At 39.8% G+C, this 22065-nt stretch overlaps 2 protein-coding genes across 2 annotated transcripts; both read right to left on the bottom strand.

Moving 5' to 3' along the window:
- Positions 1–7396: 7396 nt before the first annotated feature.
- On the bottom strand, positions 7397–10118 carry LOC139473957 (uncharacterized). The gene is made up of 3 exons (XM_071256804.1): positions 10009–10118; positions 8690–8831; positions 7397–7524 (listed from the first exon to the last, which is right to left on the bottom strand). The coding sequence occupies exons 1-3, from the start codon at positions 10043–10045 to the stop codon at positions 7476–7478; spliced, it is 228 nt and encodes a 75-aa protein (XP_071112905.1). The 5' UTR covers positions 10046–10118; the 3' UTR covers positions 7397–7475.
- A 6157-nt stretch (positions 10119–16275) lies between these two features.
- Positions 16276–19689, bottom strand: LOC139474558 (uncharacterized). The gene is made up of 3 exons (XM_071257620.1): positions 19594–19689; positions 17497–17635; positions 16276–16407 (listed from the first exon to the last, which is right to left on the bottom strand). The coding sequence occupies exons 1-3, from the start codon at positions 19628–19630 to the stop codon at positions 16359–16361; spliced, it is 225 nt and encodes a 74-aa protein (XP_071113721.1). The 5' UTR covers positions 19631–19689; the 3' UTR covers positions 16276–16358.
- Between the last annotated feature and the right edge of the window lie 2376 nt (positions 19690–22065).

Raw genomic sequence — 22065 nt, 5'->3', positions numbered from 1 at the left:
TACAGAACTACTGTTATATTAATTAGTTGGTGAACAACTCATGATCATTCACTTAGTCACACTGGAATTGAAGTTAAATATCTCACGCGCAAAGTATCTTGTCCCTGACGCAGTCGTTACAGACGACGGAGCCGTTGGAGATGCAGAATGGTCCGTCAATGTAGGGGAAGCAGTCGTCGGTGGCGCAGACGAAGGCGCTCAAACGAGCATCTTTTGTTTTGTTTTAATATTTTTATTTCAATACAGTAGACAGAAATCAAACATTGGTACATGAGGTATATAAGTGTAGCAATTCATAGAATCTTAAAACATGATCAGATATGGGTATGTACAAAGATTGATTGAGTGAGAAATTATAATAAGTTGGCTGATAATTCCTTCCATTTTCTGGCGAATCTATTAATACTACTATTTTTCATTGCGATAAGTTATTCTATTTTACATGCATCTTTCAATATTCGTATGAAAAAGGGAAAGCATAATGGAGTTATCTTAAAATGTCTGAATGTCCGTCAGACCATGACTTTTGCTGACGATTTCGTCACCGCCAAAATGTTTGGAAGCTCTTTTTTCGCTAAACATTGATGTATCACTTAGTAAACATTGTAGTAAACATACATCTAGATTTCGACAAAAGATTCAATTGTGAAAATACTAACAAAATATACCACATCTTTTTTTTTGTCTGTATTGTGCGACTCGAGTTAGTGTGATGCACGTGGAATATGCTCTCTGCATCTGATAATGATGCACATACACCACTCTCCCTCGCAAGCTTGTGTTTACAATACAGTAAAAGGCTCTTTTCAATATTTTGGGCTCCAAAACAAGAAATTAGTGAATCGCTTTCATGTTGACGGGGATTACAGGAAATCTTGAGCCCTGAACAAGGATGTATATGTTTATCTGTTTGTTATTTTTAACACGAACATCGGTCTAAGTAACATTATGTAACACAACATTACACATAATAGTCAGCGTTATGTATGCATGTATTTGTAAAATTAAATTGTTTGTGAGTACTAAATACAATTACAGGTATATTTAATGGAAGAAATCATCAAAATTCACGAACAAATTATTTAAAACAAAATTACATGATAAATGTATTTAATAATTTATTACAATAAGGTTGTCGACGTTGATACGTAATATTTATTTATTTCTATTTTTCATTAACGCCGCACTCAGCTATACGACCGCAGCCTGTAAATAATCGAGTCTGGACCACACAATGCAATGGTTGACATCATGAGCATCGATCTACGTAATCAGGACACGCTGCCATGCATGAACAAAGTCAGCGAGCCTGACCACCAGATCCCGTTAATCGCCTACGACCTATTCTAACCGCAAGTAAATCTAACACAAACACGTAAATGTAACACAAACACGTAAATGTAACACAAAACCAAGGATTGTAAAAACGGCGGAAAACCTCACTCACTCACTCACACACCAACCAATCAGTTCTTGCAGGAGAAGCGTGATTTTACCACAATATCAAAACGCTTTCAAATCCCCAAATGGCTCAAAACACCTTTGGGAATCATTATTACATTATTTCAACCTCAATATCTTCAAATATCACCAAATATTTAAGGGAAGTAGAATTAATACCATGTGGATTCTCAAAACTCAAAGTTTTTTCCTTGGCTTTTTGCAATCTCAGAAGAGAACCAAGTTCGATTCTGTCAAGACATTTGATTTTTCAACTTTGTACACCACTATCCCACATGACAAACTAAGGGAAAAACTTAATTCTTGATCCGTGGGTTTTTGTTACATACGTGGTCACCCCAGATACAGTTACGTATCTATATTCAGGACATATTTGTCAAAAATGAAGCAAATGCCATCTGAAGTTCACAACTGAGAAACCAGGTGAAATGCTGGACTTCTCATTGATAACATCTATGTCAAATTTGGGGGTAAGACATTTAGGCAAAAAGTAGGCATCTCCATGGGCACCAATTGTGCTCCCCTTTTTGTGGATCCGTTTCAGTATGCATACGAATCGGAATTTCTGCTTGGACTGGCAAAGTCATGACAAGGGAATTGGGCCGAGATTATTAACTAAAGCTTCATTTAAATCGATGATCATCTGATATCGTTCAATAACCAACAATTAGCCAATTCTCTCCCACTGATTTCCCCACCTGAACTAGAAATATAGGAGATCATAGTCTCATCTGTTTCATATTTAGATCTATGCATAAAGATTCAGAGTGACAAAACACTCTCCACAAGACTGCATGTCAAGAGGAATGACTTCAACTTTCCAATAGTCAACTTTCCCTTCATGTCGAGCAATATACTAGTATCAGAAACTCCAGCCTTTGGTGTCTACATTTCACACCTTTTGAGATACAATCGTCACGCTCTCTACCATGATTGCAAGATCGCAATACTCTTGCTCACAAGTTATTTGATCAAGGTTACAACATTCAGGCCTCAGTGAAGCTTTAAAATGTTGTACACATGTGGATGACAATTCCAAATTAGACGCATCAGTGATAAAAATTATGTCCGATGCAATTCCCTATTTTGACTTTTATCATATGTTTCCATGTTTTTTTCCAGAACAATTGACTTGCCTTTGCATGTGTTTCTGACGGATGCCACCGGTGGGGCATGATACGCTCACCTTTTCGCGAACACCTGATACCATCACTATTTGACATAGTGATTCATTAACGCATGTTCATGCCATAGTCGGAATCGTACATTCAATTGGATATGGAAAGGGTTTTGTCTCTTTAATTAAGTAGATGATATAAATCAAGACCTTAATTATGATTTGATATCCTCTTAAATTCGACTCGCGAATAATGTCCATTAGGTACATGTATGTGATTTCAGGATCACGTATTAGTCATGTTCTTGTGGGAAGAGTATTGGGATTTACAAATATGTTGGGCTTTGTTAATTTATGCTCTTTGACTTCACATAATGACAATTCACTTGTCTGAAATGAATACCTTTGTGTGTTCAGTGAGTGAGTGAGTGAGTTGGGTGTAACGCCGCTTTTAACAGTATTCCAGTTATATCACGGCGTGTCATGGAAAATGTGGGAGGAAAGCCCGAAGTGATGCAGGTCTGAAACGTTTACCACTTCGGTGAAACCCACGAGCACGGGTATGGTGCTGACAAACCTAGAAACATAATTGGGGCGAACCGGGATTCGAGCCCACAATCATAGGTTTCTAGCGTGCCCAAGGGACGCAACTCTGCACAGCAAATCGCGGCGCCTTAGACGACTGGGCCACCCGTGCCCCCTTTCTGTGTTCAGATTTTGAATTATTCTCATGTTAAACGACACATTGATTAGTGTTGTGGCAGTGTCATATCGGCCTTCGATTACCACTACATGTGTCTCCGTATGTGAATGAAAGTCGATGCTTCATACTAACCATGAACCAGCTGTTTGTTGTGTGGAGTAAAAATTCAGTTTTACTTCAATATATCGGGTAAGGGTTAGGTTTAGGGTTAGGGTTTACAAAAAATGGCAAATATGCACAGAGTTAATTAAGAATAAGATTACATTACTTTCATTCAGAACTATGACATACCTTAGATTGTTTAAGAGTTGCATAAAGTAGAATTAAGAATTGACATTCATTTTCTGTGAGTTCAATGGTGTATGACTCCATAAACGCCAAAAATATTAAACTCAATTCTTATAAATTCGTCAAAAATAAAAAATACACAGACTGCTTATTTATTCATTAATACACACAACATATAGACAACAATACGAAAACAGTGAAATCAGTGAGCGAAATAATGCAACACAAACCTCGCGTATTCTATTTTCGTTTATCTGCGATGAATAGTAGTAATAAAAACCTTTTGAATTCATTTTTGTAGAAATCTTCCAAACACAGACATCCTGTGTTCATGTCCGGTGGTAAATACGTTTGCCACAAAGATCAAGTTCAACCTGTCTGTTTGGTCTCGGTAGAAGTGCAGTGCCATCGAATTGTTCAGGCGGCGTTGACCCATTGTTGATCTCAGGTAGTTTTTCACCCTCCTCACACTGCTGAATAGCCTTCCATTAAATTTGATTACCACCACTTCGTCCCTGAACAGCGGGGATCCAGTGTCAGAGACGTGTGTCATGGTGGTTTCTTGTTTTTGTGTTGGAAATGCTCACCCTCAATGTTTTGAGTGAGTGAGTGAGTGAGTGAGTATGGTTTTACGCCGCTTTTAGCAATATTCCAGCAATATCACGGCGGGGGACACCAGAAATGGGCTTCACACATTGTACCCATGTCGGGAATCGAACCCAGGTCTTCGGCGTGACGAGCGAACGCTTTAACCACTAGGCTACCCGACCGCCCCCCTCAGTGTTTTGGGCTGGGTGTCTGAGTATCTCTTGATGACATCACCTGCCTCGATTCACGATACAAGCTGCAGTTCGTCGCTCTGTACCGTTCCAGCTGCTGTTTTCAAGAATAGTGTTTCAAGATTGTTATGAGGGTCATCCTCAAATTTGGTCTTTTTAAGGTCAGTTGAGTAATTCTCACAAAATAACCATTTGAAGGGAAATCCAAAACATATTTCATTGCAAAATCAAACCTACATTTATACACATAAACAAGACCATCTTCCCGAGGCAAGTGAGTTAACTGACTATAAAAGTCCAGTTTCCACCCTTGCCGAACTAGGCTGGTATTATGGAGTTAGATTTTTGCTGGACTAACGAGTCTATGCATAGTCCAATCAAAATCGCGCACCGAAATCGAAATCCGGTTCGTAGAGTGTCATGCAGATTTCGGTCGACTGCAGGATTTGCAAAGCATGTGCACCGCTAACTCGTTGTCAACAGATATTTTCTAAATCTTTTCATGTTTTTAGTCAAAGTGCTCACGTGATTTGATGCACTTCGCGATGTAAGACTCGTTTTACCATAATATAGATCTTGATTATCGATCAGATCGTCTTGACTGTTTTGTTTGAAACAAATGCAAGTGATACGAGAGGTTGAATCTGATTGGTCAATAGGAGAGGCATAGAAAGGACATAACTCGTAATAGCCACTGGTGGTGCTACGATCGAGCCCAAGAATTCCAGCCTAGTTCGGCAAGGGTGGAAACTGGACTTTCAAAGTCAGTTAACTCACTTGCCTCGGGAAGATGAAACAAGACTGAATCACCTTCCAAGTAATTTAATCATATTAAAATTGTTCAAATAATTCCAAATACACTAATTTGTCTTGTCGGGGGACTGTGGCATCACTTTGATGTGGCATTTCATTCTGTTAAATGTAATGTTTTGACCAATTTAATAATTATATAATTCATTTGGCTCATTAATGATGTTTTCATTGTACCTCGCGAATCACCCTGTGTTACAGTCTATTTAAGGCATGCATATTCAAATTATATGCATGTCCAAGAAAACGCTGTCAGTGGTGTAACAAAACGAGACTGATTGGCCCGTTGTCCTGGTCACCTCCTCATGAAGATCTGGGGTAGAATAGGTCTTCAGCAACCCATGCTTGCCGTAAAAGGTGACTATGCTTGTCGTAAAAGGCGACTAACGGGATCGGGTGGTCAGGCTCGCTGACTTGGCTGATGCATGTCATCGATCCCAATTGCGTGGATCGATGATCATGACATTAATCACTGGATTGTCTTGTCCAGACTCGATTATTTACCGACCGCCGTCATATAGCTGGAATATTGCTCAGTGCGGCGTTAAACAACAAACCAACCAACCAACCAACCAACCAACCAACCAACCTCCTCTACTTGAGTCAAAGTACGAAGTAGCAGACAACAGGCAGAGCTGGCAACAGATCAGTTGAAAGGAATCTGTAAACTTGACTTGCATCATATTTGGTTTTGTTGTCATTAGTGTAACATTGTTGTCTATCACATGTACATGTTAATGTTAATTTGTTTTCTTGGGCACATGCTTCTCTGCAGAGGGAGTTGTAACCATGATATTAATCCATCAATATTCAAAATATGTCAATGGTTTATCGGTTAGTTGTGTAATGTTACACTTATGGCAAATGTTCTAACACCATTCCCCATAACATGACGAAACAATGACTCTTTTGTACGCTTTCTAACGTCGTTATTTGACATCAGAATGTACGGCGAGAGAACGATGCGATCAATCTCCTCCCTTTTCTTGATTGACATTGTCAATCAAGCAACAGTGTCTACCGGTTGCTCTATTTCTCAGATATGATTGGTCAGCTTTCGCGTATTAGGTTACAGACCTGAGTTTGACTGAAGTGCTGAATTCAACCTTTCTTTGCATGCGGATTGTTTAAATGCCTTGTCCATTTTTTTTCGTTCTATGCATGCGCGATTTCACGGATCGTTTACTAGATTTGGTAGCGTCACTATTTGATAGTAATTTATAAGCACATGCTGTTGATGTGGTCGGAATCGTATGGTCGACTAAGCTTTTGGAAAGGGTTTTGTCGCTTTTGTTTACAGCACGTACATGATCGGACGCTGCTGTAACCTTTCAAGCGCATCTTCAACTAACTCACACAATGATAACGGTGGGAATTTGAGTCAAAATAATAAGGAAAGTGCACCGCTCAGGTACTGCTAAAGTATATAAATGGATTATCACTTTTGTAGTCACACAATAAAAAAATATTTGTTTATTGGATATTACTTGGAATATTCTTTTTTATTCATAATTTTAAGGTACTTGCGCCATCTAATGATTTGGGTTGAACATCAGATGGATTATTTGCTGTTGGGATTGAAAATGATCGCCTCCAGACAAGCCTTTGTGAACCGACCATGTAAATTCATTTAATAGATTGGAATCTGTTAGTGACAAATCAACAGTGGAATAGGTGTTAGTAGCAGGATGTGGATATGTACTTGATCCATCATTGAAAATGCATAAGTTGTTAGCGGAAATGAAATCTTGTATGAATGTCAACACCTCCCCATGGCCATGATATTGGATTTCCAACTGCCAGCTCCAAGAATACTGGGATTAACACTACATGCACAATATTACTCTCAAATAATTAAAAGCAACAAAACCCTTTCCATAATCATGAGAACTTCACTAAGTCCACTGTACACTTCAGGCTATATCGTAAGCATGCCTTTGTGCCCCCACCTGTGGCACCCGTCACAACCACAGACAAAGGTAAGTCATGTTCACCTGAACAAAAACGGGAACAATTGGGACAAGTCACAGTGAAGAATCGCATGAAAGTGAATCGCATCAGACTTCATAAATATTCGTCACTGATACGTCAAATTTGAAAAGGTCCAGCATGTCCACCCACATAAACCGTTTTAATAACTTTCACTTAGGTTTTGAATATTGGGAACATGATCAAAAGTAACCAATCGCGACTATTGCAGAGAATGCAGAAATTAATTGAAAGAGAACAAAATGCAAGTTGCTGCACAATATTTATTGATGTGAATAGGCCATCAAGTTTACATTCATCAACTATCTATATCGTCATATAATCAGTCCTATTTATCGCAGGACTGGTTGCACTCGGAGGAGGTGAGGCTGGTGTCACTGAAACGAGAAATCGAGAAATAAAGGTTCACCACGATACTCAAGTTTGTATTTGAATATAACTCTGGCATTTTGGCCATTTGAACAATTTTAACCCTCTTTCGTAAATATTGTTTACTCATTTATGACAATACATCATCATGCGTATAATTTTGGAGTGAGTGAGTTTGATTGACGTTGCTTTTGGAAATATTCGAGCAATACCATTGGAGTGTATATTGCAGTCTACATCTATTTGCAGTGGAACCGTGTTCCCACCCTCATTGAATTACGCGGAATCTAGGACGAATAATGTATGGCATGTAATCGGGTAGACATTTGTGTCGAATCATTACTCAAATCCCGGTAGAGACTGCCACAGATGGATTCACGAACTGTGACTATTGGTGATTGGGCGGACAAAATGGTAGAAATGTGGGACTTAGTGTATCTTATCCCGTACTATTTCTGCTCCTTGGGTTTCATGAATTCATGAATTCTGCAGGCACAGGCCGAAATCTTTTTTTTTAGATTTTTATTCAGTCATTACACAGGATACATAAGCACTCGGAAAGCAATACAGCTTTATGAATATCGGTCTTTCTCAAAAGGATATGGTACAGAGGAGGTCTAAGGCATAATCCACATCATGGTACAGAAGAAGGCATAATCCACATCATGGTACAGATGAAGGCATATTTATGTATACAATTAAGAAGATGCGGTATTTATGGTACATCAAATTATGTTGCAAACATCAAGTGAATAAGTTATTTTGCAGTTTGAGGAAACAAAGCCCATTTTCTATTAAAGGCCGACTTCTTATATCAGTTGATGAACAGACCGCAGGACCCACAGGAGAGACCGCCATTGTTCGATTCATGGACTAAGACAAATTTGGATAGGATGAATGGGGAAAGGTACTCCATACTATTACAGCAAATTCATTAAGTTCTACTACTTGACTTCAACAGTTACAGAACAGAACAACTTTACAGAATATGAATTCTTCAGTTACAGAACTACTGGTATATTTTACGAGTAGAGAATACCACATTCTCATTAATTTAGACAAACAAATTAGGAGAAATGTTTGATTTAGTGTATATTATAATGGTACAGTTATATTAGTTGGTGAACAAACCAGCCACTAAGTCACACTGAAATTTGAAGTTATATATCTTACGCGCAAAGCATCTTGTCCCTGAGGCAGTTGTCACAGACGACGGAGCCGTTGGAGATGCAGAATGGACCGTCAAGGTAGCTGAAGCAGTCTGTGGTGGAACAGGCGAAGGCGTTCATACGAGCATCTGTTACCTGGTAGGCAGCTGGAGGTTGAAAAAAAGGCTGCTATTGGACTGCATTAACAACGATGATAAAGTCTTATTATATTATTTTTCGATGGCATGTTTGAATCCTGCATTCTGATTTGTCGTTGGCGGTAAGGAATGTACGTTAGACCATGACGTTTGAAGACGATTGCATCAGCCCTTAAATGTTTGAAGGTTCTTCTTTCCTATGCACTCTTTTATTGAGGTAACGTTGTGAAATAAATTCAAACTTTGACTGGACATTCTTTTGTACTTTTATACTATGTGAGTGATGCACGTGGAATGTGTTGTCTGCGGCTGTTGCGCATGCACCAGGAACAGTTGCTAGTTGATCTTCACAATGCATAACACAAGGTTCCTTACAATTTACAATCGCTTGCACGTTTGGAAAATAGGCTGACGCTGATCACAGGAAATCTTGAATCATGAGGTGAGATGAGGTGATATGGGGTTTAACGTCGTGTCCAAGATTATTGCACTTATATAGCGACCTGCATGCGTGTGTGTGTGTGGCTGCTTGTACTAGTCCGGACTGATGCCGATTTATGGTGCTAGCACACTGAGATACCATGCCGCAGTTTAACATGAATGCCCCACTCAGACACAGTATACTGACTCCGAGCCGACCAGTCCTTGTTTTAGCCCTTTAATGCCGAGCGCCAGACAGGGTAACAACAAGTACCATCTTTTAACGTCTTTTGGTATGATCCAACCCCGGACACATGCTTTTCGAAAAGAAAATTATTCGCTACAATGCCCATCCAAGCGTACATTAATTTCAATGTTGGTTCAAAATAGTGCAGTTTGCATGTTAGCATTAAATCCAAAGTTTAAAAGAATGAACAGCTTTCAGACACACAGTCCCGAAGTATTCTTTGTATGAAACTCCTAGTCACTATGAACGAATTGCGCTTGGAAATATACTTCATAAACATGAATTGCGGGACGTTGGTACAGTTCATAGGATTACAGGGAGAACTGTACGAACAGTCAATTTCCACAATTTCAAAACGTTTTCAAATCCTCCATAAAGGCTCAATGCACCTTTTGGTATCGTTGTTACTTGCAAAGTACAGTAATTTCAACCTAATATTTCCAAATATTAACCACTATTAATAGGGTACGCAAATGAAATGGTATTTAAAACAAACAACAGAATCCAAAGTCTGCTTACCGAATGCCATAAGAGCGAGGATGACGAGGACCTTCATGATGTCTGTGTTGCTGAGGACGTTGTTTTGCTTGTCTGTAGAAAATGGAAGTGGCTGGAGTGGAAGGCGAACTCTCGTCTTTTATAGGCAAGTCTGATCGGTGGGAACAATCCATTTTCTCTTGCGTCACAGCATGTAGTAATTTCAAATAATTTCGGAACATACCTACACCATATACCCAGTCAGAGAGCTGCTGTGGCGCCTACGCACGACGCCCAATTGGCTAATTGCACACTGTTAATTAAACCATGCGGACATAACTGTGAACCCCTCTTAGACCCGACTCCATACCATAGAGATATTTGTAGCAGCGTTGCTACATGATTTATTTGAATGTACCATGAACTTATTGGTATACTTACGATGACCGTCCCAAATCTGCAGCCATATGTGAAAGTGATGATTTTGATTTTGTTTCAAGAGGTGTATTGTGAATAAAAGTCACAAAAAACTTTCTATATTCATACGAAATCTCTGCTAAAACATGCAGCATGTGCATGTAATCGATTTCAAACTTCAGGCAGAATGAATTTTGCCAGCATTTTCGGGAATATGTTTTTAAAACTTTCAGTTGTGCGAAAGTAATTTATTGAGGATGCGTTCATGACATGTAAAACAAGCGTACATGTAAATAGCGTTTTCGAACTTTTAATGAACCATATGGGTAATATTGTCACATACATGTAGGTCAGCGTCTGCAATCATATCCTGTGATGTTATATTTGCTGTATTGCGTTACCTCTGAACAACAGTAGTAATCGTGTTAGAAGTAGTGGTAGTAGTAGTAGCAGCAGCAGCAGCATCAGAACTATTTTGCCGCTTGTGTACATTTTTTACTGCAAACCAAATGATGCTAATTTGCCATTTCGCTACTCTGAAAGCTCTTATCAAAGCTAAATATTTCAGGGCATATGTGAAGCCTTGTGTAGACACGTGTTGATTAATACTTCTTTAAGTATTTGTTTCAACAGATCTCTCAACTCTGTTTGCTTGTACATGCACATTATGTCTCAGTCACAGTTGGTACATTACAACTCATCTAGAAAATACAAGATAGTGGTATTTGGTGATGATGGTCCAACGAGACATTATGGTAACAAGGTAATCATGTTTATCTTCACATGTATTTGGGGATTATCTTCACAACAAACCTGCAAAATATCAGAGTCCCATATTCGACCCATCTCACGGATTAAACGTCACTGTAATAATATCTCATTGCCAAAAAGGATTTGGAAAATTTCTTTTGAAATAGTATACACATAATTATATGAAGAATCAATGCAAGAGAATAACCAGCCTAGGTTTTCTGCCGATACAAATTCAACTGAGCGTTAAGGGCAAGTAGCAAGTAGTGTGTGTGTGTGTCTAGGTGTGTAGGGGTGTGTGTGTGGGTGTGTGTGTGTGTGTAGGTGTGTGTGTGTATGTGTGTGTGTGTGTGTGTGTGTGTGTGTGTGTGTGTGTGTGTGTGTGTGTGTGTGTGTGTGTGTGTGTAGGTGTGTGTGTGTGTAGGTGTGTGTGTGTGTCTAGGTGTGTGTGTCTGTCTAGGTGTGTGTGTTCTGTGTGTGTATGTAGGGGTGTGTATGTAGGGGGGTGTGTGTGCCTAGGTGTGTAGGTGTGTGTGTGTTTGTGTGTCTAAATGTGTGTGTCTGTCTAGGTGTGTGTTCTGTGTGTGTGTGTAGGGGTGTGTGTGTGTGTGTGTTTAGGTGTGTAGGTGTGTGTGTGTCTAGGTGTGTGTGTGTCTAGGTGTGTAGGTGTGTGTATGTGTAGGTGTGTGTGTCTAGGTTTGTAGGTGTCAGTGTGTGGTGTGTGTGTGTGTGTGTGTGTGTGTGTGTGTGTGTGTGTGTGTGTGTGTGTGTGTGTGTGTGTGTGTAGGTGTGTGTGTATGTCTAGGTGTGTGTGTGTGTCTAGGTATCTGTGTTTAGGTGTGTAGGTGGTGTGTGTCTGGGTGTGTAGGTGTGTGTGTCTAGGTTTGTAGGTGTCAGTGTGTGGTGTGTGTGTGTGTGTGTGTGTGTGTGGTGTGTGTGTGTGTGTGTGTGTGTGTGTGTGTGTGTGTGTGTGTGTGTGTGTGTGTGTAGGTGTGTGTGTATGTCTAGGTGTGTGTGTGTGTCTAGGTATCTGTGTTTAGGTGTGTAGGTGTGTGTGTGTCTGGGTGTGTAGGTGTGTCTAGGTGTGTGTGTGTGTGTCTAGGTGTGTAGGTGTGTCTAGGTTTGTAGGTGTCAGTGTGGTGTGTGTGTGTGTGTTAAGGTGTGTGTCTAGGTGTGTAGGTGTGTGTGTGTGTCTAGGTGTGTGTTTAGGTGTGTGTGTGTGTGTCTAGGTGTGTAGTGTGTGTGTGTGTGTGTCTAGGTGTGTGTGTGTGTCTAGGTGTGTGTGTGTGTGTGTCTAGGTATCTGTGTGTGTGTGTTTAGGTGTGTAGGTGTGTGTGTGTGTGTCTAGGTGTGTAGGTGTGTGTGTGTCTAGGTGTGTAGGTGTGTGTGTGTGTGTGTCTAGGTGTGTAGGTGTGTGTGTGTGTGTAGGTGTGTGTGTGTGTCTAGGTTGTAGGTGTGTCTAGGTTTGTAGGTGTCAGTGTGTGGTGTGTGTGTGTGTGTGTTTAGGTGTGTGTGTGTGTGTGTGTGTGTCTAGGTGTGTGTGTGTGTTTATGTGTGTAGGGGTGTGTGTGTGTGTGTGTCTAGGTGTGTAGGTGTGTGTGTGTCTAGGTGTGTAGGTGTGTGTGTGTGTGTGTCTAGGTGTGTAGGTGTGTCTAGGTGTCTAGGTGTGTAGGTGTGTCTAGGTTTGTAGGTGTCAGTGTGTGGTGTGTGTGTGTGTGTTTAGGTGTGTGTGTGTGTGTGAGTGTGTTTGTCTAGGTGTGTAGGTGTGTGTGTGTGTGTGTCTCTAGGCGTGTGTGTCTGTCTAGGTGTGTGTGTGTGTGTGTGTGTGTAGGGTGTGTGTGTGTCTAGGTATCTGTGTGTGTGTGTTTAGGTGTGTGTGTGTGTGTGTGTAGGTGTGGATGTATGTCTAGGTGTGTGTGTGTGTCTAGGTATCTGTGTGTGTGTTTAGGTGTGTAGGTGTGTGTGTGTCTGGGTGTGTAGGTGTATCTAGGTTTGTAGGTGTCAGTGTGGTGTGTGTGTGTGTGTGTGTTAAGGTGTGTGTGTAGGTGTGTAGGTGTGTGTGTGTGTCTAGGTGTGTGTTTAGGTGTGTGTGTGTGTCTAGGTGTGTAGGTGTGTGTGTGTGTGTCTAGGTTAGTGTGTGTGTCTAGGTGTGTGTGTGTGTCTAGGTATCTGTGTGTGTGTGTGTTTAGGTGTGTAGGTGTGTGTGTGTGTGTGTGTGTCTAGGTGTGTAGGTGTGTGTAGGTGTGTGTGTGTCTAGGTGTGTAGGTGTGTGTGTGTGTGTGTCTAGGTGTGTAGGTGTGTCTAGGTGTGTGTGTGTCTAGGTTGTAGGTGTGTCTAGGTTTGTAGGTGTCAGTGTGTGGTGTGTGTGTGTGTGTTTAGGTGTGTGTGTGTGTGTGTGTGTCTAGGTATGTGTGTGTGTGTTTATGTGTGTAGGTGTGTGTGTGTCTAGGTGTGTAGGTGTGTGTAGGTGTGTGTGTGTCTAGGTGTGTAGGTGTGTGTGTGTGTGTGTGTCTAGGTGTGTAGGTGTGTCTAGGTGTGTAGGTGTGTGTGTGTCTAGGTGTGTAGTTGTGTCTAGGTTTGTAGGTGTCAGTGTGTGGTGTGTGTGTGTGTTTAGGTGTGTGTGTGTGTGTTTAGGTGTGTGTGTGTTTAGGTGTGTGTGTGTGTGTGAGTGTGTTTGTCTAGGTGTGTAGGTGTGTGTGTGTGTCTACGTGTGTGTGTCTGTCTAGGTGTGTGTGTGTGTAGGGGTGTGTGTGTGTTTAGGTATCTGTGTGTGTGTGTTTAGGTGTATAGGTGTGTGTGTGTGTGTCTAGGTGTGTAGGTGTGTCTAGGTGTGTAGGTGTGTGTGTGTCTAGGTGTGTAGGTGTGTCTAGGTTTGTAGGTGTCAGTGTGTGGGGTGTGTGTGTGTGTAGGTGTGGGTGTATGTCTAGGTGTGTATGTTTGTGTAGAAATTTTCGAAATTAATACAGATAAAAATATGAACAATATAAAAGTATCACCATTTTAAAAGAACGAATGATGACTGGTTGACATATGAAATATTTTTCCTAACTTTGAGAGTATAGTGGAATATTTTGGCAGCATCATAGCACAAATTTGGGAGATCAGTGATGATAAAACTTACTTTATCCGCATCACTAATTAATATTGGTAAAAATATCTAGAACATTTTCACAGGAATTCGACAATGAACTAAAAGCATGAGACTTTGTCTTTTGTTTGGTCAGGGCAGTTAAATGTTTTAGTAGTTTCTGAGACCTCTTTACCAGTGTCCGCAATAGATTTTTATGGTGGCTTCCATCCTACGAGAAGCTAGGTTTCACTCTTGTGATCATTTCACGTCTAGTTCTACATGTAGACATCCTGATTGGCCTTTCGTGGGTAATTTGAGCCACTCTCTATTTCATGAATGCAATTAGTTATTTATTAGCAGGTTGTATCAGAAGATATTTTCACATTTAGTGATCAGCATTTTTTGTTGAAGATACCAATGATAGCTAAGGATAGCCTCGTTAACGTGTTCCATAGAAATAAGGGAATATTTTTTTAAACTCTGCCGTATATCCCATCATGATCAGTCCTCTTTGGGCTAACAGGTTACAATTGGTTACAAAGACACGGTGGTCAGGGTCGGTGACTTGGTTTACTGTGTGTCATCATATCCTAACGGTAAGGGACGTTGCTCAAAGTATCAATCACTGGTTTTTCTGGCCCAGACCTGATTATTAACAGGCCACCATCATGTAGCTGGACTATTGCTGAATGTGGCGTTAAACAACAAAACATCAGATAAAGAGTAGTGGTGTATGCTGCAGCAGCGTCCAGCACATCCTGGGATGTTGCATTCCATGACAACATACCAAGCATATCCCAGCTATATTGCCGCTACTAGATCCATATCCAATGTCGCAGCCTTGGCTTGTTGTTACATGTATGTAAAGATAAAGGCACGGTGGGGTAATTTAGTTCCTGAGGGGCTTCTCCTCCCATCGCAGACCTGGGTTTGAAGCCAATTGATATGTCCCATCGACCCGTGAAGATTCCGGGGTAGAATAGGTCTTCAGCAACCCATACTTGCTGTAAAAGGCGACTATGCTTGTCGTAAAAGGCGACTAACGTGATCGGGTGGTCAGGCTCGCTGACTTGGTTGATACATGTCATCCATCCCAACTGCATGGATCGATGCTCATGATGTCAATCCCTGGATTGTCTGGTCCAGACTCGATTATTTTACAGACCGCCGTCATATAGCTGATTGCGGCGTTAAACAACAAACAAACAAAATGTTTTGTCCCATCTCACTTACTCATAATTATAGGATATACAATCTTGATGTCTACTATGCGTCTTAATAATTATAAGATTGAGGCATGCTCCAATAGTGCCTTCCACTACACATTTCAAACAATATATAAGTTAACAACAGAAACAAAGAACACTACATGGTTGACAGCATTTCATGATCTTATCAAAACCGAGCAAGATTTCAAACTGAAGGCATACACCAATAAAGGTTTGCTTGTACGATGGGAACCAGCATGGTTAATCTTATCACCTTGCGCTGGTCGTGTTACGAGTTTGTCAAAGAGGTCCAGGGTCGACTCGAAGAAGTAAAAGCAACAAAACCCTTTCCATAATCATGAAATGAAAAATGAAATCTTGTATGAATGTCAACACCTCCCCATGGCCATGATATTGGATTTCCAACTGCCAGCTCCAAGAATACTGGGATGTAGACTACATGCACAATATTACTCTCAAATAATTAAAAGCAACAAAACCCTTTCCATAATCATGAGAACTTCACTAAGTCCACTGTACACTTCAGGCTATATCGTAAGTATGCCTTTGTGCTCCCACCTGTGGCACCCGTCACAACCACAGGCAAAGGTAAGTCATGTTCACCTGAACAAAAACGGGAACAAATGGGACAAGTCACAGTGAAGAATCGTATGAAAGTGAATCGCATCAGACTTCATAAATATTCGTCAATGATGCGTCAAATTTGAAAAGGTCCAGCATGTCCACCCACATAAACCGTTTTAATAACCTTCAGGTTTTAAATATTAGAAACATGATCAAAAGTAACCAATCGCGACTATTGCAGAGAATGCAGAAATTAATTGAAAGAGAACAAAATGCAAGTTGCTGCACAATATTTATTGATGTGAATAGGCCATCAAGTTTACATTCATCAACTATCTATATCGTCATATAATCAGTCAGTCCTATTTATCGCAGGGCTTGTTGCAGTCGGTGGAGGTGAGGCTGGTGTCACTGAAACGAGAAATCGAGAAATAAAGGTTCACCACGATACTCAAGTTTGTATTTCAATATTGCATAATAACATTTTGGTCATTTGAACAATTTTAACCCTCTTTCGTAAATATTGTTTACTCATTTATGACAATGCATCATCATGCGTATAATTTTGGAGTGAGCGAGTTTGATTGACGCCGCTTTGGGGAAATATTCGAGCAATACCATTGGGGTGTATATTACAGTCTTCATCTTTATGCAGTGGAACCGTGTTCCCACCCTCATTGAATTACGCGGAATCTAGGACGAAAAGTGAGTGATTGAGTTGGATTTTAACGCCGCTTTTAACAGTATTCCAGTGATATCGCGGCGTGTCAGCTTAATGTGGGAGGAAAGCCCGAAGTGATGTTGGTCTCAGACATTTACCAATTTGATGAAACCCACGAGCATGATGCTGACAAACCAACAAACATAATCGTGGCGAACCGGAATTCGAACACAGCGAATCGCGGCGCCTTAGACGACTGGGCCACCCGTGCCCCCAAGGACGAATAACAGACCCTGCTCAGCTACATGTATGGCATGTTATCGGGTAGACAATCGTGTCGATCAAACCCCGGTTGAGACTACCACAGTTGGATTTACGAACTGTGACTAAATGGGGAATGGGGGGACAAAATAGTGGTAATATGGTATTTAGTGTATCTCATCAGACACTATTCCTGCTACTTAGTTTCTGTGTATCCTACTTGAATTCTACAGGCACAGACCGACTTATTATACTAGTTGGTGAGTGAGTGAGTGAGTTGGGTTTAACGCCGCTTTTAACAGTATTCCAGTGTCAGCTTAATGTGGGAGGAAAGCCAGAAGTGATGCAGGTATCAGACGTTTACCACTTCAGTGAAACCCACGAGCACGGGTATGGTGCTGACAAACCTAGAAACATAACCAGGGCGAACTGGGATTCGAACCCACAATCATAGGTTTCTGGCGTGCCCAAGGGACGCAACTCTGCACAGCGAATCGCGGCTCCTTAGACGACTGGGCCACCCGTGCCCCCTACTAGTTGGTGAACAGACCGCAGGAGTTTGAAATTATATATCTTACGTGCAAAGCATCTGGTCCCTGATGCAGTTGTCACAGACGACGGAGCCGTTGGAGATGCAGAATGGGCCGTCAAGGTAGGGGAAGCAGTCGCTTGAGCAGGAGAAGGCGTTCATGCGAGCTTCTGTTACCTGGTAGGCAGCTAGGGAAATGAAAAAAGTATTTGTGAGGGAGTAAGACCAACACAGACTCAGACTTACGTCTTTGCAGTGGGAATGAGTATGAGTTTTCGAACATCGGCCCGTAGGCCCGACGCCGACAACTTTGTTCTCGGGCTGATAGTATTAAATGAACCTACCTTTCTATTCATTCATTTATTGAATCTATCAGTTTTCACAAAGCTAGAAAATACGTATTTCATTTTAATTTATCATATTCTATCAATAGATTTAAAAATAGGAATTATTTACCGCAATGTTATAAAAAAAAACATCTGGGACATATGCTTCGACAACGGGTCCACATCGAATATGTCAAAGAGCAATACAAAGACGTTTCAAGCAAACGTTAGATATATTAAACAAAGTAATAAATAAACTCAACACACATACGTCTAAAAATTAGCAACCCTACATCGAAGCTACTATTTCCATCTTTTCGTGCGTTCGTGTAAATAAAGTCAAATAACTTATCGGCATTTGTCGCCTTGATTTTTAGGCTTAGACACGATTATATGCATAAAAAATCTTTGTCACGGGACGATGTGTCCACGAAGTTCCATATTTTAAACATAGGTCGCGAATTTCCTGCTCAAAACTTTCAAAAGAACACGATTTAACCAAAAACTTTCGTCTAAATCTGAAACAATCATACACGAAGACGGTATCCATTGCTGTAATTTGATTGGCTGCCTTGGGTCATATGCTTGATTTTGACCAACCACGATCCTTATATTAGATTACAGCAAAAGCGTAATTTCTATCAGTTATAATCGCATGTTACAACTACGAAAACACTCCTGGCGAGGTTACAGTAATATTATTGATGTTCAGATCTATCTCACGATACCAAACATCGAACGAATTTACGCACGTGTTATTAATATAAAGCTTCGGAAACAGAGGTTGTGTCTGTTTGTTTGTTTGTTGGTTGGTTGGTTTTCTAGGCTCTTGGGATACGAATACATGCATCAACCAAGTCAGCGAACTTGACCACCCGATCCTGTTAGTCGTCTCTTGCGACAAGCATCATCGCGTTTAGGGCAAACATGGGTTGGTGAAGACCTATTTTTACCCGGATCTTCACGAAAACAGAGATATTTCCTGGTATTTTCTCATGTCACTGAGCGGTAAGCCACTATTATCGGGGAATACATATGTTTTCAGAGAACGTACTGAAAATTCTTTTAACCCTCATTTTCCGATGACTTTAACAATGAAAATAAAAAAGAACTAAGTAAAAGGATAGCTCTATCATGACATCTTATAATTGCCGAAAATCGCCATAATTTTCGTTGCCTTAGTGCCAACCTGGACTTTATTAATGTGTTTTAATTTTGTATTTAAAAAGAAATTATTTCAGTTATAAATGCATTATGTGACAAACATTACTTTTATATTTACAAACAGTAGGATAAGACATTTCAAATGGTGTATGACACGTAGTTTTACAAGCTGATAATTTCCTTGCTAAATGTAGGCTCCATCTATCACCACTGTCTCTGGGAACTCGGTAATAGCAGTAAAAGCTTCTGTTTGACTGGTTGTGTTCTGTAATTTATGTCTCCCTGAGTATGTGTCCCTGCTTAAGCTAAAATGTTTAGGCCTACATTTATTCCGCTATGCCTACAGGTTTTGAAATGTGTTGACCATAATCTGAGTTTCAGACACTGCAACTGTCACAAACACATGCAAAGACACGTCAAGTGCTACAAGAGAATTGCATCGTACAAATGTAGAAATGTGCTCCACATGTCTGACCATTAAATCTTTTGAAAGCTTTATTGAGGACTCGAACGCTGGTATGCTGGCCCTGTTTATGAAGCAAACATTTTTTTTTTTTAAAATGTGCAATAATGTCTATAATTGGTTTAAAACAAGATTTAAAATAGTTTTCTTTCCAAAAAACATTCTGAACAATCCTAAAAAAAAGTGCTCTTACCGAATCCAACGAGAACGAGGAGGACGAGGAGCTTCATGATGAGAGTGTAGTTGCTGCTGGCGAAGCTGGCACTGATGTATAAGGTCGAGTTAGTTGAATGTACTGAAAACGAAAACGTGAGGGTCTTTTATACACATTGTACTAATTAGTTTGTGAGCAATTATCCCTTAATATGTTAATAAAAACAATTATTTATATCAGGTATTCAAATCACAGTGTGAGGTTGCGTTCCGGGCGATCAATTGACATGATAATTTGACACAAACTCATAGACGTTGGACATTTTAATGTTGGGGGTGTTGACTCACCCATTTGATCCCCCACTCACGGACCCCCACCACAACTGCTACCTAGTCCTCTACCCCCACGCACGTGTTATGAATTGTTACAAATTAAAGCATTGCCAAATCTTTAATGTGTAAAAAGAAATTTGAAGTAGAGCTTTCATTGAAGCAGAGATTTTGGTAAGTACTTTGTCTTATCAGATTTTAAGTGATCGGTATTGGTATTTATTCGAAAAAACAATATTTGCACATATTTGTTTCAATTTAAGAATACGTTATTATAAAGATGAGTAAAACTTTAGTAAATCTTTAGTTTTTAGTTGTTTTGAAAGTATAGGGAAAGATATATTCAACATATGCAAGAAGGCATATTGCAGTTAAAAAAACATTTTTGTTATCAGATCAACTGAGAAATGATCGTTTGAAGCTTTTTATACTTCAAGACAATATTGTCATCATCAACAGTGCAGTATTTACGAAAAATGTGTCTTAACAAAAATATTGAAGATCTCCGTGGATAACTGAAGGTTCGCTTGAAGAGACTAAATCGACTTTCATGAAACTAGATAAGCAGTCATTGAATGTTTAAGAACTATGTGGCATATTTTTCTATGCACATTTTTCTATGCGACTCGATTTTACAAACAGTATTAACTGCGGCAATCATTTAAATTATGGTACATATACGAAAAGTATGTTCCAGATAAGATTTTTCCCTGTGATGAGGACAGTACAATAACTTACATCTGGTCTAGCCAAACGATGTCCTTGTGCGCCTGTGAAATATAAAGTTCACCGCGGATGCAATAAACAGCGAAAAAACCTTTTATTAATCATAAGAAATCCCTGCAAAAGCAGGGTCAGCTGAATTGGTCGACCATAAAATGAATTTATGAATCACGATCAAACGGCGATGATACCAATTGTTCGCGAAATGGTCAGTGTATCCTGCTCCGCCGGGGAAGTCTGTCACAAACACATGCAAAAGACAAGACAATTGCTCACCTGAAATATTACGGGGACATAGGGTACAAGTCAAAATAGAGACTTGAACATGCACAGACACTTCTGGTTTTAAATGATATAATCCGTTTCCATTGAAAGTTGAGAAATAAATATACAAATGACAAATGCTGCTCGAACAGAGTGTCACCAAGCTGTGACACGTTTCGGGAAATGAGGTTCTAAAGTTAGTTTAGTGGACCGCTTTTACCAGAAACTAGATACTTGTTATGTTCCTATGAAGGGTAGAACACAGAAAAACACCAGTCTCGAGCTCTGAGACTTTGGTGCCGAAAATGGTGTACATGTAGGTTTCATATACGATAGCATACTAAACCTTAACTAATAATTGTAATTTATGTTTAGATACGTAAATCTCCATGTCTTCTTTTGATAGCATCTTATGATATACATTTAAACATCGTTAATCAGGGTTAACGATTCATGGTTGCGGAAATATGGATGTTGGAAATATGCATAAAAATTCACAGTACGATCGTTCGGAAGGGGGGTTTCTGGACTAACGAGGCTCTTAGTAAATGGTTCCATTGTCCTCTGAACATATGGCAATATATTGTATTATGAAAAGTTATAAGATACAAATATGTTCTTTTGGGCCGTTATAATCGATCTCATGTTACATGGTTATGTGTATAAATGAAAATTATAAATATATAAATTCATAATTTTGGATTGGTCTTTATTTGAAACTTCAGGGACTTTTCAGAAATGTTATTGTATTATTTGCAAGAGTTAAATGATAAAATGAATTTTAAATGAAGAGAAATTACTGGATATATTTTTATGTATGAGTAACGTTTCTTGTTAAATGATAATGGTTTCTAATAAACTATCTTGCAACGACTTCCCATGAAGCTGTTTTAAGACTTTCTTGTCACCTTCCACATAAACAATGTTCTCATAAAACAATATTTTAAAAACAAAAAGTAACTTGATATCGGTGTCGAAATGTCCGAAACTAAATAAAAGGCACATTTGGAAAAGGCACCGGTGGGTCTGGATACGCTCAGCTTTTCGCGAACACCTGGTATCATCAGTATTTCGTAGTGATTCAGTAACACATGCCTATTATACAATCGGAATCGTACAATCGACTCTTAATAGATTTTAGGTGTTATTTGTTATGATTATGGAAATGTTTTGTCGCTTTTTATTTTTCAGTTTT

Source organism: Haliotis cracherodii, unplaced genomic scaffold, assembly GCF_022045235.1.
Source record: "Haliotis cracherodii isolate W230 unplaced genomic scaffold, xgHalCrac1.p SCAF_3, whole genome shotgun sequence".
NCBI lineage: Eukaryota > Metazoa > Mollusca > Gastropoda > Lepetellida > Haliotidae > Haliotis > Haliotis cracherodii.
The sequence above is the reverse complement of the archived record's forward strand: the minus strand, read 5'-3'. Positions and strand labels throughout refer to the sequence as shown.

Excerpts from the sequence above, each read along its gene's own strand:
- LOC139473957 (XM_071256804.1), bottom strand. The coding sequence starts at position 10,045 with ATGAAGGTCCTCGTCATCCTCGCTCTTATGGCATTCG. Across the intron at positions 8,832-10,008 it reads CCTCGCTCTTATGGCATTCG|CTGCCTACCAGGTAACAGAT; the intron begins GTAAGCAGACTT and ends TTCAACCTCCAG. Across the intron at positions 7,525-8,689 it reads AGGGACAAGATGCTTTGCGC|TGACACCAGCCTCACCTCCT; the intron begins GTAAGATATATA and ends TTCTCGTTTCAG.
- LOC139474558 (XM_071257620.1), bottom strand. The coding sequence starts at position 19,630 with ATGAAGCTCCTCGTCCTCCTCGTTCTCGTTGGATTCG. Across the intron at positions 17,636-19,593 it reads CCTCGTTCTCGTTGGATTCG|CTGCCTACCAGGTAACAGAA; the intron begins GTAAGAGCACTT and ends TCATTTCCCTAG. Across the intron at positions 16,408-17,496 it reads AGGGACCAGATGCTTTGCAC|TGACACCAGCCTCACCTCCA; the intron begins GTAAGATATATA and ends TTCTCGTTTCAG.